The sequence below is a fragment of the Trichechus manatus genome, unplaced genomic scaffold (genome assembly GCF_000243295.1).
Source record: "Trichechus manatus latirostris isolate Lorelei unplaced genomic scaffold, TriManLat1.0 scaffold00009, whole genome shotgun sequence".
NCBI lineage: Eukaryota > Metazoa > Chordata > Mammalia > Sirenia > Trichechidae > Trichechus > Trichechus manatus.
Window position 1 is genome coordinate 5,179,348 of NW_004443945.1, and position 16,956 is coordinate 5,196,303.

At 40.8% G+C, this 16,956-nt stretch overlaps 1 protein-coding gene across 4 annotated transcripts in view; it reads right to left on the minus strand.

Moving 5' to 3' along the window:
- The window catches only part of HOMER2 (homer scaffold protein 2), a 117,301-nt gene that overhangs the window by 24,257 nt on the left and 76,088 nt on the right, over nt 1-16,956 (minus strand). For 2 of the 4 annotated variants that reach the window (XM_004370673.3, XM_004370672.2), the window contains exon 3: nt 6,671-6,802. The exons of the other annotated variants lie outside the window; for them this stretch is intronic. In XM_004370673.3, the coding sequence (XP_004370730.1) occupies nt 6,671-6,802 (132 nt within the window). The remainder of the gene's footprint in view (nt 1-6,670; nt 6,803-16,956) is intronic. 4 annotated transcript variants of the gene reach the window in all.

A 16,956-nucleotide genomic window follows, 5' to 3' on the forward strand; every position in this document is an offset into this window, starting at 1 on the left:
AGAGTCCCTGATGGAGCAGGAGAAAAGTGGGGTGCAGAACTCAAATTCTAGTAAGAAGACCAGACTTAATGGTCTGACTGAGACTGAAGGGACCCCAGAAAAGCATGGTCCCCAGACTCTCTGTCAACCCAGAACTAAAACCATTCCCAAGCCCAACTCTTCAGACAAACATTAGACTGGACTATGTGACAAAATTATACTCATGAAGAGTGTGCTTCTTAGCTCAAGTAGATACATGAGACTAAATGGGCAGCTCTTGTCTGGAGGTGAGACGAGAAAGCAGAGAGAGTCAGGAGCTGGTTGAATGCACACGGGAAATCAGGGGTGGAAAGGAGGAGTGTGTTGTCAGAGTATACAGAGAGTAACTAGGGTCACATAACAATGTATGTATAAATTTTTGTATAAAAGTTTCGCTTCCTGCGCCATGTTTCTGGAACCTGGTGATCTGGAGGTATTAGTACCCAGGAAATGGTATGAGAGAGGATGCTGAGACTACCACTAGTGCATTTGGGGTTTCTCAGGCCCCTAAGGGAACAGATTCCTACTTGGAAGTACCATGAAATGCAGAGGATGGATACTCTATGGGGTGTCCTCAATTAGGAAGCTCATTAGTGGCTGGGTGTAAGACGACTGAATCTGTGGGTCGGGGCCTCCTCAGTGGTGTGTGTGGGTGTATACGCATGCACGTAGACATGCTGGGCTAGTGAGAAGTGTAAATTAGCAGGCCCCTCTCAGGGTGGATTCCTGACTCATCCTAATTCCCTCTTCTTTGAAAATTGTCCTCGGTATACACAGGGGTCCCAAGCATCCATGTCTATACCAGGCAACCCTGTCTCTCCAGCCGGAGAATTTCCTGACTCAAGATAAGCCCATCATATTCATTTCCCTAGGAATCTGGAATTTTGTAAAATCACATAAGAATAAAAACCACGACTGTATCCTCCATGCCTAGAATGATGCCAACACAGCAAGGGCTCAGCAAACACTTGTCCAGCCAGTCAGTCAAACATGCATGGCAACTGTCTAGAGAGAAGCAGCTACTACAGCCAAGGTTTCTGAAGCTAGCTGGTTCTGGCCCTTCCCCAGGCCTGGATTTTCAACTCTCTGTTGGATTCCTTGAGATACTTTGATAGTCTTCCAATAAATTCCTTTTGTTGTTAAGTGCCATCCAATCAGTTCCAACTCATAAAGACCTGATGTACAACAGAATCAAGCACTGTCCAGTCCTGCACCATCCTCACAATCGTTGCTATGTTTCAGCAAATTGTTGCAGCCACTGTGTCAATCCATCTCACTGAGGGTCTTCCTCTTTTTCACTGACCCTCTATGAAGCATGATGTCCTCCAGGGATTGGTCCTTCATGGCAACATGTCCAAGGTATGTGAGACATAGTCTCACCACCCTCACTTCCAACGAGCACTCTGGCTGTATTTCTTCCAAGACAGATCTGCTCTTACTTCTGGCAGTCCATTGTATACTCATTCATTATTCTTTGCCAACACCATAATTCAAATGCATCAATTCTTCTTTGGTCTTCCTTACTCATTGTTCAGCTTTCGCCTGCATGAGGTGATTGAAAATACCATGGCCTGGGTCAGGCATAACTCAGTCCTCAAAGTCACATCTTTGCTTTTCAACACTTTAAAGAGAGATTTGCAGCAGATTTGTCCGATGCAATATGTTGTTTCATTTCTTGACTGCTGCTTCCATGGATGTTGACTGTGGATCCAAGTAAAATGAAATCCTTGACAACTTCAATCTTTTCTCCCTTTATCATGATGTTCTTTATTGGTCCAGTTGTGTGGATTTTTGTATTCTTTATGTTGAGGTGTAACCCATACTGAAGGCTGTAGTCTTTGATCTTCATCAGTAAGTGCTTCAAGTCCTCTTCGGTGTCAAAAAGCAAGGTTATGTCATCTGCATATCGTAGGTTGTTAATGAGTCTTCCTTCAATCCTGATGCTGCGTTCTTCTTCAGATAGTCCAGGTTCTTGCATTATTTGCTCACTGTCATGGACTGAATTGTGTCTCCCAAAAGTATCTGTCAACTTGGCTAGGCCATGATTACCAGTACTGTATGACTGTCCACCATTTTGTCATCTGATTTGATTTTCCTATATGTTGTAAATCCTACCTCTATGATGTTAATGAGATGGGATTAGCGGTAGTTATGTTAATGAGGCAGGACTCAATCTACAAGATTATGTTGTGTCTTAAGACAATTTCTTTTGAGATAGAAAAGAGAGAAGTGAGCAGACAGACATGGGGATCTTATACCACCAAGAAAGTAGTGCCAGGAGAACAGCGTATCCTTTGGACCCGAGGTCCCTGCACTGAGAAGTTCCTAGTCCAGGGTAAGACTGATGACAACGATCTTCCTCCAGAGCTGACAGAGAGAGAAAAAAACCTTCCCCTGGAGCTGATGCCCTGAATTTGGACTTCTAGCTTACTAGACTGTGAGAGAATAAATTTCTGTTTGTTGAAGCCATTCACTTGTGGTATTTCTGTTATAACAGCACTAGATAATTATGACACTCAGCATACAGACTGAATAAATATGGTAAATGGATATAACCTGGACACATACCTTTCCTGATTTTAAAACATGCAGTATCCCCTTGTTCTGTTCAAACAACTGCCTCTTGGTCTATGTATAGGTTCTGCATGAGTACAATTAAGTGTTCTGGAATTCCCATTCTTTGCAATGTTATCCAAAATTTATTATGATCCACAATACATAGTCAATAAAACACAGGTAACCATCTTTCTGGTATTCTCTGCTTTCAGTTAAGATTCATCTGACATCAGCAATGACATCCCTTGTTCCATACCCTCTTCTGAATCTGGCTTGAATTTCTGGCAGCTCCCTGTTGATGTACTGATACAACTGTTTTTGAGTTATCTTCAGCAAGATTTTACTTGCATGTGATATTAATGATACTGTTTGATAATTTCTGCATTCTGTTGGATCACCTTTCCTTGGAATGGACACAAATATGGATCTCTTCCAGTTGGTTGGCCAGCTAGCTGTCTCCCAAATTTCTTTGCATAGATCAGTGAGCACCTCTAGTGCTGTATCTGTTTGTTGAAACATCTCCATTGGTATTCTGTCAATTCCTGGGGCCTTGTTTTTTTGACAGCGCAGCTTGGACTTCTTCTGTCAATACCATTGGTTCTTGATCATATACTACCTCTTGAAATGGCTGAATGTCGACCAATTCTTTTTTGTACAGTGATTCTATGTACTCCTTCCATCTTCTTATGATGCTTCCTGCATCGTTCAACATTTTGCCCAGTATTGCAACTCGAGGCTTGAATTTTTTCTTCAGTTCTTTCAGTTTGAGAAATGCGGAGCATGTTCTTCTCTTTTGGTTTTCTAACTCCAGGTCTTCATGCATTTCGTTGTAATACTTTACTTTGTCTTCTCGAGCCGCCCTTTGAAATCTTCTGTTCAGTTCTTTTACTTCATCATTTCTTCCATTTGCTTTAGCTACTCTATGTTCAAGAGGAAGTTTGAGAGTCTCTTCTGACATCCATTTTGATCTTTTTTTTTTTTTTAAATCAAGAAGGAAGTTTATTTTTTTATTTTACTTTAGATGAAGGTTTACAAGACAAACTAGCTTCTCATTAAACAGTTAGTACACATATTGTTTTATAACATTGGTTAATAACCCCATGACATGTCAACACTCTCCCTTCTTGACCTGGGGTTCCATATTACTAGCTTTCCTGTCTCCTCCTACTTTCTAGTCCTTGTCCCTGGGCTGGTGTGCCCCTTTAGTCTCATTTTGTTTTATGGGCCCATCTAATCTTTGGCTGAAGGGTGAACCTCAGGAGTAACTTCATTACTGAGCTAAAAGGGTGTCCAGGGGCCATATGCGCAGGGTTTCTCCAGTCTCTGTCAGGCCAGTAAGACTAGTCTTTTTTTTGTGAGTTAGAATTTGTTGTACATTTTTCTCCAGCTCTGTCTGGGACTTCTACTGTAATCCCTGTCAGAGCAGTCTATGGTAGTAGCAGGGCACCATCTAGTTGTACTGGACTCAGTCTGGTGGAGGCTGTGGTAGTCATGGTCCATTAGTCCTTTGGACTAATCTTTCCCTTGTGTCTTTAGTTTTCTTCATTCTCTCTTGCTCCCGAAGGGGTGAGACAAGTGGAGTATCTTAGATGGCTTCTCACAGGCTTTTAAGACCTCAGACACTACTCACCAAAGCAGAATGTAGAACATTTTCTTTATAAACTGTGTTATGCCAATTGAGCTAGATATTCCCCGAGACCATGGTCCCCATAACCCTCAACCCAGTAACTCAGTTCCTCAGGGAGTTTGGATGTGTCCATGGAGCTTCCATGACCTTGCCTTGTACAAGCTGTGCTGGCTTCCCCAGTATTGTGTACTGTCTTACCCTTCACCAAAGTCTTTCCTGTCTTTTTAGTAACCTTTTGCTTTCTTCATGTATGATGTCCTTGATGTCATCCCGCAACTGAACTGGTCTTCAGTCATTAGTGTTCAGTCGTTTAATCTTGAGATGGTCTCCAAATTCAGATGGGATATACTCAAGGTGGTATTTTGGCTCTCGTGGACTTGTTTTAATTTTCTTCAGCTTCAACTTGAACTTGCATATAAGCAACTGATAGTATGTTCCGCAGCTGGCTACTGACCTTGCTCTGACTGATGATACTGAGTTTTTCCATCGTCTCTTTCCACAGATGTATTTGATTTGATTCCTGTGTTTTCCATTCAGTGAGGTCCATGAGTCTAGTCACCGTTTATGTTGCTGAAAAAAGGTATTTGAATGAATAAGGTACCTGCAAAATTCTATCACATGATCTCCAGCATCATTTCTATCACCAAGGCCATGTTTTCCAACTACCGATCCTTCTTTGTTTTCAACTTTTGCATTCCAATCACCAGTAATTATCAATGCATCTTGATTGCATGTTTGATCAATTTCAGAACGCGGAAATTGGTAAAAATCTTCAATTTTCTCATCTTTGGCATTAGTGGTTGGTGTGTAAATTTGAATAATAGTCATATTAACTGTTCTTCCTTGTAGGCGTATGGATATTATCCTATCACTGACAGTGTTGTACTTCAGGATAGATCTTGAAATGTTCCTTTTGATGATGAATGTGACGCCATTCCTCTTCAATTTGTCATTCCCGGCATAGCAGACCATATGATTATCTGAATCAAAATGGTTAATACCAATCCATTTCAGCTCACTAATGCCTAGGCTATTAATCTTTATGTGTTTCTTTTCATTTTTGATGACTTCCAATTTTCCTAGATTCATACTTTGTACATTTCATGTTCTGACTATAAATGGATGTTTGCAGCTGTTTATTCTCATTATGAGTTGTGCCACATCAGCAAATGAAGGTCCTGAAAGGTTTATTCCATCCACATTGACTCTACTTTGAGAAGCAGCTCTTCCTCAGGGTATTGTGAGTGCCTTCGAACTTGAGGGGCTCATCAAGACAATGTTCTTCAGCTATTCATAAGGTTTTTACTGGTCAATTTTTTCAGAAGGAGACCACCAGGTCCTTCTTCCTAGTCTGTCTTAGTTTGGATGCTCTGCTGAAACCTATCCACCATGGATGACCCTGCTGGTACTTCAAATACCGATGACATAGCTTCCTTCCAGCATCACAGCAACATGCAAGCCACCACAGTACAACAAAATGATAGACACGTGTTAAGTAAAATAACCAGTCGTATTTATAACCAAAGCATTCTTAAAACCTACACAGAGCTCTTCTTCCACCCTAAAAGGAAATCTATTTTCCTAAAACAGGCTTTCTGCTCTTCAAATCCATCAGCTAGATAAGTCCCCTGGAATGGTCAGTTTGTCCCCTCAGTTCTCGGGGTTCTCCAAGTCTGTGGTCAGCCATGATCTATTCCCCATACCTTTCTAACCATCCACAAAGTGTGTTATGGACCACTTTGAGACTCTAATCAAAGCTATGAACCTTCTCCCTAGGAAAAAAGCAACACACACACACACGCACGCACGCACGCACACCACTGTGTGACATTTTAAGGGGTCTGGGGACTCCAGGTTAAAAACTGGGTCACCTCACTCCCTCTCTCCATGAGCTCCAGCTAGAGTGTTATCTACATTGACGGCTGTCAGAGACAAACCGTGTCATCTTTTCAAAGACTTAGTAAGCTTATTTCACCAAAGGTGCACTGTCCTTGGCAGCAGTAACATGGTCTGTTCCTTGGAAATTTTAAGTTAACAACCCCCCAACAACTATCCTCTCATATGGGAAGGTCATCTAATTCTCAGAGTCCTGAAAATCCAAACGACCTGATTTTGGCCACCAAGCTGCCTTTGGACCCTGACGCCGCTGAGCCCAGGGAGCAGTGGCTGACACTTGGGGGGAAGCAGTGACCTGGCAAAGCAGCTTCCTGATGCTGCAACTTCAGGCTTTGAAGCAGGATTGTGAGATATGAATTTCCTTTTCCCAAACAACTTCTCCATTTTCAAGGAAACTGGTATTTTCAAAAGTGTACCTGGTCTGGCAGCCCTACAGTTTCATTAGGAGTGAAAGCTAAGGCCAGAAAGGAATCCTGCTCACCAACAGCACAACTCAATCCCTCATCAAGCAGTTACTGAATGAGAACAGCATCCTATGTGGTGCTCACTGTACTATGGAAAGGACCACACTACCTTTGTCAGCTGCTGCTCAGAGGAAAATCCCAAACCAAACACCGTGTTGGCTCTGCTGTCTGCCCACTGCCCAAACTTCTGCGACGTTTTGGTGAAAGTCATATTCGGGGTGATTGTGCTGTTTATGATCACCTGCAGAAAAAACAGTCCAAAGAGGAAACATTAAAAAAAACTGAAGTAGACTTCAAACTATCTCCTTAAAAAGTCTTCAGTTGGCAGAGCTAGTACTTAAAGCATGCATCCTTTACCCTGTTATACTTGGTCTTGAGTTCTTCCTCTTCTGGCACATTCCAGGCTGAGTCAGACACACAATCACGATAAGGGGCAATTTCAGAGACTTAACAACAGACGGTCAGTCTAAAATAAGATCTTACAAATTATCAGTGGGAGAAATTATCTCCTAAGTATAGTCTCAAAAACTGCAATTTAGTCCCTAAAGCCGCCAGGCATCAGATATCCTTAATGAGTAGTGTCACTAGGGTTGGTGTCACCCCCCACCATGGGCCTCCTCCCATACCAGACCATACAGAATCCTTAGTAATGTTTACTATCAATTTTAATCGCAGAGTAATATGTGGTAAATATCGTTGTAACTTGCTTAAATGTAATATTTCTTATATTATATGAATGCTAACAACAAAATTGTTTTGTAGAAACTTTCTACATTGAATTACAACATTATTAGTAACTGAGCAGAAGCCTTTTTTATTTTTCTCCTTCTCTTCCTTTAATTACTACTTCATTCTCCAAAATGTTATTGATACAGGCTCACAAATACTAATTACCATAATATTTTAGCTAAAACACAAGAAAATTTGACAAAATAAGCAATTATAAAAACACCAGCAGCAACAAAAACAACAGCACGTCTTAGTGCTTGCAGATAAAACCATGTGATTGAAAGTATCATTGTAACTGAATAATAATGACAGCTCTGACCTGAGTGCATTAGAAGGTTCAAAAAGTAAATTAGCATAGAGTTTTAGCCTTGTAAGTATACTGATACATGTAAGCTGGGCTTACGAAAAATGTTTTTGTTATTATAACTACAGGGATATTTTTATAAAAATAACAAATTTCTGCTGAAATACTGCACAAAAATTTTACAGACAGTCATTTTGGTGTCACCCCCTCTGACACTGTTACCCAGTGTGGTCCACACCTCCCTAGTGGCACCACTGCCCTTAACGGCTAGCTATGCCACACATTCTCTGAAGAACTGCACATGTACCTTTTTAAGTACCTGAAGCCCCAGTGTCCAGCTCAAATCACTTAAAATCTCCACAAGCAATCAGGGCCTGCTGTTTCCTAACAGGAAGGAGAAGGTTTACTCTAATTAGGATAATTTGTGGGGGGTTAATTTACAAAGAGACTAATTATAAAGGTATAAGCTGGGTGTAGGGAAACTAGAAGCTAGCTGTCACCACTCCTTGGCCTAAATGGATGAGGGATGGAGAGGTTATAGAACCCAGAGGAAGAAAGAGTCACGTAGAGCAGGCTGCCTTGAAAAGAGCTGTGACTTTTGTTGAGGGATAGTCAGAACAGGGCAACCTCATAGAAGGGGAAACTATGGCAATAAATACCCTCACCTCTCTCCTTCTGATCTCTTGCCACTGGCCAAACCCAGCCAGAAGACAGAGGGCTCAAGAGCCCATTGATATAATCTGCACGTCAATCACTCTGGGATCAGAGCAGAGTGAAAAAGCATAGCGAATGGATCTGAATGAGTAAAAGGTCGTATCCAGGTGACATACAGCACATGGTTCACTCAATCATTCAACAAACATTTACTGAGCATTAACTATAAATCAGGCATTCTGTAAAGAAAGAAAGATGAATGAGTCAAGATCCCTGGTCTTTAAGTTGCCCACAGTCAAGAAAAGGGTAAAGATATACAAACAAAAAATCACTAACAATGTGATAAGTGTTATAAAGTATCAATAACAAGCTCATTCTGGCAGAAATCCTTGGAAGCCCTTAGACTCTAAGAAACACTCAAGAAAAATGTCCTTGGAAACAAGGGATTCTCAAATTTTTATATAATGGGGGGTAGTGGCATAATACACTGGTTACTTCCTCATCAAATACTTTTTCATTGTCTGAGCATGTAATATGTGTGGTTTAGATTGCTTAGCAGCAATCTAAGGAAATATTCTAAAGCAAGTAATTAGTAATTTCACTTATTACAGCGACGTTTATTCTCAACAGTCATCTCAGAACTTTTCTTTTAACCGATAAAACAAACAAAGGAAAAAATGTTTTTGAATGGCATAGGTCTTACTTTCCTTGGTATAAACTTCAATTACCTGCATATTGTTTGGTGATTTTTGGTTTAGATGTGTCTTAGTTATCTAGTGCTGCTATAACAGAAATACCACAAATGGATGCTTTAACAAACAGAAGTTTATTCTCTCACAGTCTAGTAGGCTACAAGTCCAAATTCAGGGCGCCAGCTCCAGGGGAAGGCTTTCTCTCTCTGTTGGCTCTGGAAGAAGGTCCTTGTGCTCAATCTTCCCCCGATCAAAGAGCTTCTCAGGCGCAAAGGGTGCACTCTGCTCCTGGTGCGGCTTTCTTGGTGGTATGAGGTCCCCCTCCCTCTGCTCACTTTCCTTTCATCTCTTGAAGATAAAAGGTGGTGCAGGCCACACCCCAGGGAAACTCCCTTTACACTGGATCAGGCATGTGATGTTAGTAAGGATGTTACAATCCTACCTTAATCCTCTTTAATATAATCTAATTTTGCCTCATTAACCACAGGCAGAGATTAGGATTTACAACACATAGGAAAATTACAATCACAATATGTAGGACAACCACACAATACTGGGAATCATGGCCTAACCAAATTAATACACATATTTTTGAAGGACACAATTCAATCCATGACTCGTCTCTACCACTTTCCTTCAGTCAGTTATTTTGCTAAAGGACAGACCTTCTGGACACAGGTCCTTATCTTAATTAAAAAAGGGATCTAGGCAGTAAGTTACAATTGTCACTAATAACAAATTGCAATATATGACAGCCTAGTGAGTTTGCTAATGAGACATTAACTCAAGAATAAACCTTAGCTTAGCTGGTAAAATAATTTTTTAAAGTTAATATTAATAGCAATTACTATCTATTGAGCACTTATTGAGTGCTTACCTTATATTAGTTCACTGAAACCTCACACCAAGCCTATGAAGTATGACTTATCTTCATCTCACAGAAGAAGAAACTGAGGTTCAGAAGGTTAAAGTAACTTGCTCCAGGTAACACAGCTGGTAAGTAGCAGATGAAACTAGAGATGAAAACCCAGGTTGTCTGACTCTAAAACCTGTATTTTTAACATCTATATTATGCTGCTCCTTATTTTATACATAAGAAAAACCACAAATACATCACCTCTCTTCTACTATCTACGAAGCACTGATGCCTTCACTGCAGCCCAGGCTGCTTTTCCTTCCTCTATGATAATTCTTCCATATTACCAATGCCCATGTGAGTTAGGACACAACACTTCATCAAGTGTTTTCCAGATAAGTTAATGCAACACAGTTAGTAAAGTACTCTTCCTGCTGTCACTGGACACTATCAAGAAATGGGGGTTAGGGAGTGGGTGTGGAAAATGTAGATCTAAACCATGGGCAAGTACAGGGGAATGCTTCTGGGGGTCCCCCAAAACTTGGAGGTTGGCTGGGTTCTGGATCAGCTCAGGCAAGATTGATAAACGGTGAAATCAACTAGATGTGGTTCGGAGCTAAATCAGAATGGGTCACAAGATTTCAGAAACCCAACCCTGGTCATCCCTCAATTACGAGGATCCTGGGAGGCAAAGCAATTGCCAGACCAATACAGAAGGTTTAATTCAAATCTCTCTGCTGCCTTCACAGTAGACCTATGCCCTGGGTCAGCCCTCACTGGAGAGCAGTGAACCAAGGTTGACCAGAATATGGGACACACCTCTCAAGCTCACCCCAAACAGGCCACCCCAGAGTCAGTCACCAGGAATAATAAGAGTGATGTCCTCTGATATTTCTATAGAATTCAACAGTTTCTAAGTCACTTTTTCACATAGTCTTTCATCTAATCCCCATTTTACAGATCAAGTGACTTGTTGGCGGTCATAAAACTAGCAAGCGGTTAAAAAGCTAATAGATGTACTACTTGCAAAGTAATGATTAACTGAGTCATAGAACTAAATCTGTATTTATCCTGCTTGGAAGTTTGTTCAGCTGCTTAAATCTGTGAATTCATCAATTTTTGAAAATACATCAGTTTTCTGAAAAATTATTTACCATCTTCTCCATGAATATTGCTTCTGCTCCATTCTCCCTTTCCTCCTTCTGGAACTTTAATTGCACATATGCTAGACCTTTTGAGTATGTCCAACATGTTTTACACTCATCTGTTTTTTGTTTTTTGTTTTTTTTTTTTTTTTATTTCTGTGCTTCAGTTTGGGTATTTTCTACTGAGTAATCCTGGCTATTGATGTTTCCAATCTGCTGTTAACCCAACCACTGAGTTCTTAATTTCAGACATTGTATTTTTCTGTTCTAGAATGTTCATTTGATTCTTTTTTAAAAAATGCTAAGTCTCTGTAGATATTCTCCTTCCTTTCCTATATTTTGTCCATTTTTTCCCTATTTCCTTGAAAATATTAATCATATTGTTGTTAGCTTCTGTCAAGTTGGCCCTTGACTCATAGTGACCTCATGTGTTACAGAGTAGAACTTCTCCACAGGGTTTTCTTGGCTGTAATCTTTACGGAAGCGGTTTGCTAGGTCTTTCTTCTGCAGAGCCACTAGGTAGGTTCAAACTGCCAACCTTTAAGTTAGCAGCTGACTGCAAACCACTTGTGCCACCGAGGCTCCTTCATATTAATCACAGTTATTTTAAAATCCTTGATGCTAACTCTAATATCTGGATCATCTTTGCTCTGCATCTATTATCTATTTATTTTTCTCCTGATTCTAATCATATGATCTTGTCTTCCTGCATGTCTAGTAACTTTTTGTTGCATGTTGGATGATGTATACGAAAGACTGCTAAGGATCCAGATGATAGTATCATCTACCAGAGAAAGCTTTCTTTCCTGTGCTAGGCAAGTAGGGTAGATAGGGAATTTCTAATCCATTCAGGGAATGAGCTGGGTTAGAGCTGGGTTTCGTTCTGGTAAGACTTAGTCTTCCTCTGGTTCACCCCTGTTTTTAGGGCAGGCCCTCTATGGCTTTCAAATGAGAGTCTGAAAGACTGTAGGAGATTGAGTTCTTTCCTTTAGAGGTTTTCATCTTAGTTCCATAATCTCTCATTCTACATACCTTCCTTCAAAACTTGGTAAATATTGAAGAAGAAACTGGCCATGTGCTTGGGGCCACTAAAGTCTTCAATTTTATCACACCATGTGAACACCAAAATCTCTGCTGGTTTCTGAGTACCCCAGCGACAGCCTTTTCTCAGAGGCCCACCCTGGATTTTCAGCCTCTAGCTGCTCCTTTAGAATCAGTATGTGCCCCAGGTGAAAAGGATATATAGATCCCCAGTGTCAATTCACCACTCTCTCTGGTGCTTTCCTATCTTTCCTGTTTTCTTTTCAGGCCCTCTCCTCTTGGCAGGTCTTTGTTTTCTAAACACTGTTAATCTGAAGGAAATTTTACTCTGTTTTTCAGAAAATTTCAGTCTAACTCTTTACCCTCTGGCACAGACTTGAAATTGAGCAAATGCCTTATGAGAAAAACCAGCCATGGGTTTAAAACCCTTCAAGTCTCCAATTTTGCCACACTAGACCTATGCAACTGCCAAACACTTTGTTGGACTCTGTTTCCTCCAGAGGGATCCCTTTACCCGGCCCAATCTTCAGCCTGCACCAGATTTGGCAAATATGCCCAAGGGAGGAAACAGATGCCAACTGTCATCTCTGAGTGGTCCTCTCTCTCTCTGGAATTTTAGTCACTCTAGTCACCATTGTTTCTACAGCTTGCTGATGCCTTTACATTGTATTTACCAAATTTACCAAGCTTTTTCTAGTTATTGACAAAGGAAACACTGGCCTGCTGGAATCTACTATATCTTACTCAGAAGTAGAAGAGTGGAATCTGTAAAAGTTCACAGATATGTTATTTATTATGTATCTCAAGTGATACTTTGCTATGATGTTTATGGCAAGCATGCAACCTCTCATAAGGTTGCTGTTTATAGCAATAAGGCGAAACTGTGCTATGACATTCTAATCCAGTTTATTGGTATGACTTCAAATGGATAACTAAGATTAGCTACAGCTATTCCTCAACTCCTTTAACAGTCCCCAGCCCTCATTCTAAGAAATGTCTCTTTAACCAACTGCCCATCTCTTTCCTCCCCTTCTATATCATGCAGGGAGGAGGCAGAAGGGGCAAACTCTGAAGTCATCAAACTATCTAGCTCATAACTATATTCATCAAGCCCATCCTATCTCAATCTCTTTAGTCTCACAAGAGAAGGGTCCAATTGCCTGCCCAGAACTAAACCTCCTCAGTGTTCTAGGTCCCATCTCCTTGCCCTCACCCCTAGGATATTCCTCCTACCCAAACAACTACATTGTCCATTCACCACCTCAGAGCCAGAGTAGACAAAAGGTCTACTCACTCTTGGAACACATAATGCTAGTCTTGCAGGATTTTGCAGTGGGAGTTCCCTTGGTCTTCCTCATCCCCTACTGACACACTTGCTCTGTTGGGGGATCCTTTGATCCTGGTTCAGTATGGCTATCTCTCACTCTGTCACCAACATTAAGGTGCCCAGGCATTTACCAAAAACAACCTACAGGATCCCACAAGCTGAAGGAGCCAGGAGGGAGAAAAATGAAAGCCCATTCCCTTCACCATGTGGCTCCTGCAATTCCTCCGGCTGGTTCCCTGCAGGCTTTGCAGTGCTCTAGTTGTCTCCTACAAGTTATCTTACCAAAAGCTCAGGGACTTCCAAGATCCACAGGAGAGGAGTAAAAAGGAGGGGAGAAGTAGAGGGGGAAGGAAAGTATCATCTACCTCTGCAAAATCCTTCTACATTGCCATGACTCACCCAAGATAGTTAGTTAAACAATCTCAAGGCCACAACAATAAGCCCATCTCTACAATTAGTGGGCCAACTGGAGGGCTGTCCTCCCAGGAAATCCAGTGGACTGACCTTCACAAAAGCAGCAGGATTGACTGTTGGGGTAATCATACTGTAAAAAATTGTCAACCCAATGAGAAAAAGGGGTAATTTCTGTAAATGCTATAACATATACAATTTTGCAACAACCAAAAAATATGTGTCCAGCTATATAGGTAGATATGGATGCATGTATGTGTACAGGAAGGCATATGCGAGTAAATGCACGTACATGTATAGTTGTATCTGGAGGCATATGTATACACACATTTATGTGTGCTGCATATATATCTATATATACAACAAACCACATGGGGGCACCATTACGGAGGCTTCCTACACATACCCAAACAACTCGTGGGATTAGTTTACTGGGTTAGAAGACTTGAGATTACAGTCTTGGAACAACTTAGTCGATTGGCATAACATAATTCACAAAGATAATGTTTTACATCCTAGTTTGGTAGCGTCTGGGGTCTTAAAAGCTTGTGAGTGACCATCTAAGACACAACTATTGGTCTCTACTTGTATGGATCAAAAGAGAATGAAGGAAATTAAAGACTCAAAGAAGAAACTAGTCCATGGGACTAAGAGCCCACATCAACCACAGCCTCTTCTAACCTGAGACCAGAAGAACTACATGGTGCCCAGCTACCACTACCTACTATTCTGACCAGGAACATAAAAGAAGGTCCCAGATAGAATGGGAGAAAAATGTAGAACAAAACTCAAATTCCTAAAAAAGGCCATACCTGCTGGACCAACAGAAACTAGAAGAGCCCCTGAGACTATCTCCCTAAGATACCCTTTGAACTTGGAATTGAAGCTATTTCTGGAGGTCACCTTTCAGCGAAATAACAGATTGCCTTATAAAATAAACTATATCAACCATGAGGAATGTGCTCCCTTAAACAATTAACTATATGAAACCAAACGGTCAACATTTACCTAAAAGCAAAGATGAGAAGGCAAGGAGGGGAAGGGAAGCTAAATCAATGGAAACAGAACAAACAGAATGGAAATAATGAGAATACTGACACATTGTAAAAACTGTAACCAATGGCATGGAACAATTTGTACAAAAATGTTAAAGAGGAACCTAATTTGCTGTGTAACTTTCACCTAAAACATAATAAAATATTTTAAAAAAGAAAAAAAAAGTAAATACGGGAAGAGGCTCCCCTACTCTCCTGTTCTTTCAGAATTCACTTTAGATAACTTATAATTGTAAATATTTTCTCTGTCTTTGAAAAGTATGGAAATCAAGGATGTTTCCTAAAGGATCTGGGAGTCATCTCTTTTAAATATAATCATCAAGGAAGATCACACCTCTAACTCCCAGTTTCCTGGAAGGAGATTAGTATAACTTCAGGTACCCTGCTGTCATGGATTGAACTATGACCCTCAAAAATATGTGTATCAATTTGGCTAGGCCATGATTCCCAGTATTGTGTGATTGTCCACCATTCTGTCATCTGATGTGATTTTCCTATGTGTTGTAAATTCTACCTCTATGATGTTAACGAGGTGGAATTAGTGGCAGTTATGTTAATGAGGCAGGACTCTTACCTACAAGATTGGATTGTGTCTTGAGCCAATCTCTTCTGAGATATGAAAGAGAGAAGTGAGCAGAGAGACAGGGGACCTCATACCTCCAAGAAAGCAGCACCAGGAGAAGAGTGCATCCTCTGGACCTGGGGTTCCAGCACCCAGAAGCTCCTAGCCCAGGGGAAGATTGATGAGAAGGACCTTCCTCCAGAGCCAACAGAGAGAGAAAGTCTTCCCCTGGAGCTGACACCCTGATCTTGGACTTCTAGCCTATTAGATTGTGAAAAAATAAATTTCTCTTTGTTAAAGCCATCCACCTGTGGTATTTCTATGATAGCAGTACTAGATAACCAAGATACCTGCCATAAAGATATCAGAAAATTATCCAATTTTGATAATTTCTTGAACACATGAATATAAGGAGTTGTATACACTCAGCTATATAAATGATCAGATTCCTTTCTGTCTCTGCAATCTCTTTAGCAGACTGCCTGTGATGCATCACACTCTGGTTTAAAGCTTATTCAATAATAAAACTTTTCTGTCTCTTTTAAAAAAAAAAGGTCAACTCAGGAGTTTTCTTCCTTCCTTTCCCACTAACACGGGCACTTCATCCTGTGCTACACTGGGCTGGGCCCACCAAGACTAAGTCCTCCTGGAAAGCTGGGCAGTGAGAAGCTTCTAAGGATGTGCTCCTTCTGTGTGTGTTCTTCTCATGCCCCCAAACCATTTCTGACTAACTGCTCTTGCATGTGAGATCCACTGTGGTGCCTTTGTTTCTCTCTCGGACTCTGACCCATTTCTGGCTCTCAGCCCTCCTTAGGTATGAATAAAGGAGTAAAAAAAATCTATATATATGAAATGATGCTAAACTTCACTGAACAAAAACAAAAAAGCAAAAATCAAAACAAAAAACCAAACCTGTTCCCATTCAGTTGATTGCAACTTACAGCAACCCTATGGGATAGAGCAGAACTGCCCCACAGGGTTTTGAATGAGTGACTGGCGGATTTGAACTGCCAACCTTTTCATTAGCAGCTGAATTCTTAACCACTGTGCCATCAGCGCTTCCAACTTCACCAGTAATGTGGAAACTGAAAATTATGATCACCACCAGATACCATTACATATCTAGCAAATTCAGAATATGCTCATACCCTGATGATACCAAGGGTGTGAGCAAGACTGTGGACACCAAGAGCTATTAGAGAGGGCTGGCAGGAGTCTCAGCTGGTAAAATCACTTTGGAAAAGAATGTGGCTTTCTCTAGTAAAGTTGAAGATGCATATTCCCTACCACCCAGCAATTCCACTCCTATGTGTATACTCAAAAAAAACCTTTGTGCAGGTATGCCAGGAGGAACGTACAAGAATGTTCACAATAGCAGTATTCACGAACAAATTTTCACAAACAGCATAATGGATAAATCAACTATGGTATATTCATATCATAAAATACTAACCAGCAGTGAAAATGACCCAAGACTACAGGCACTAACATGGCTGAATCACAAAACCTTAAGCAAAATATAAAAAGAAGTCAGAAAAGAACACATACAGTGTGAATACAAAAGAATCATTTATATAAAAGTAAAATACAGGCAAAAGTAAGTAATATATTGCTTAGGG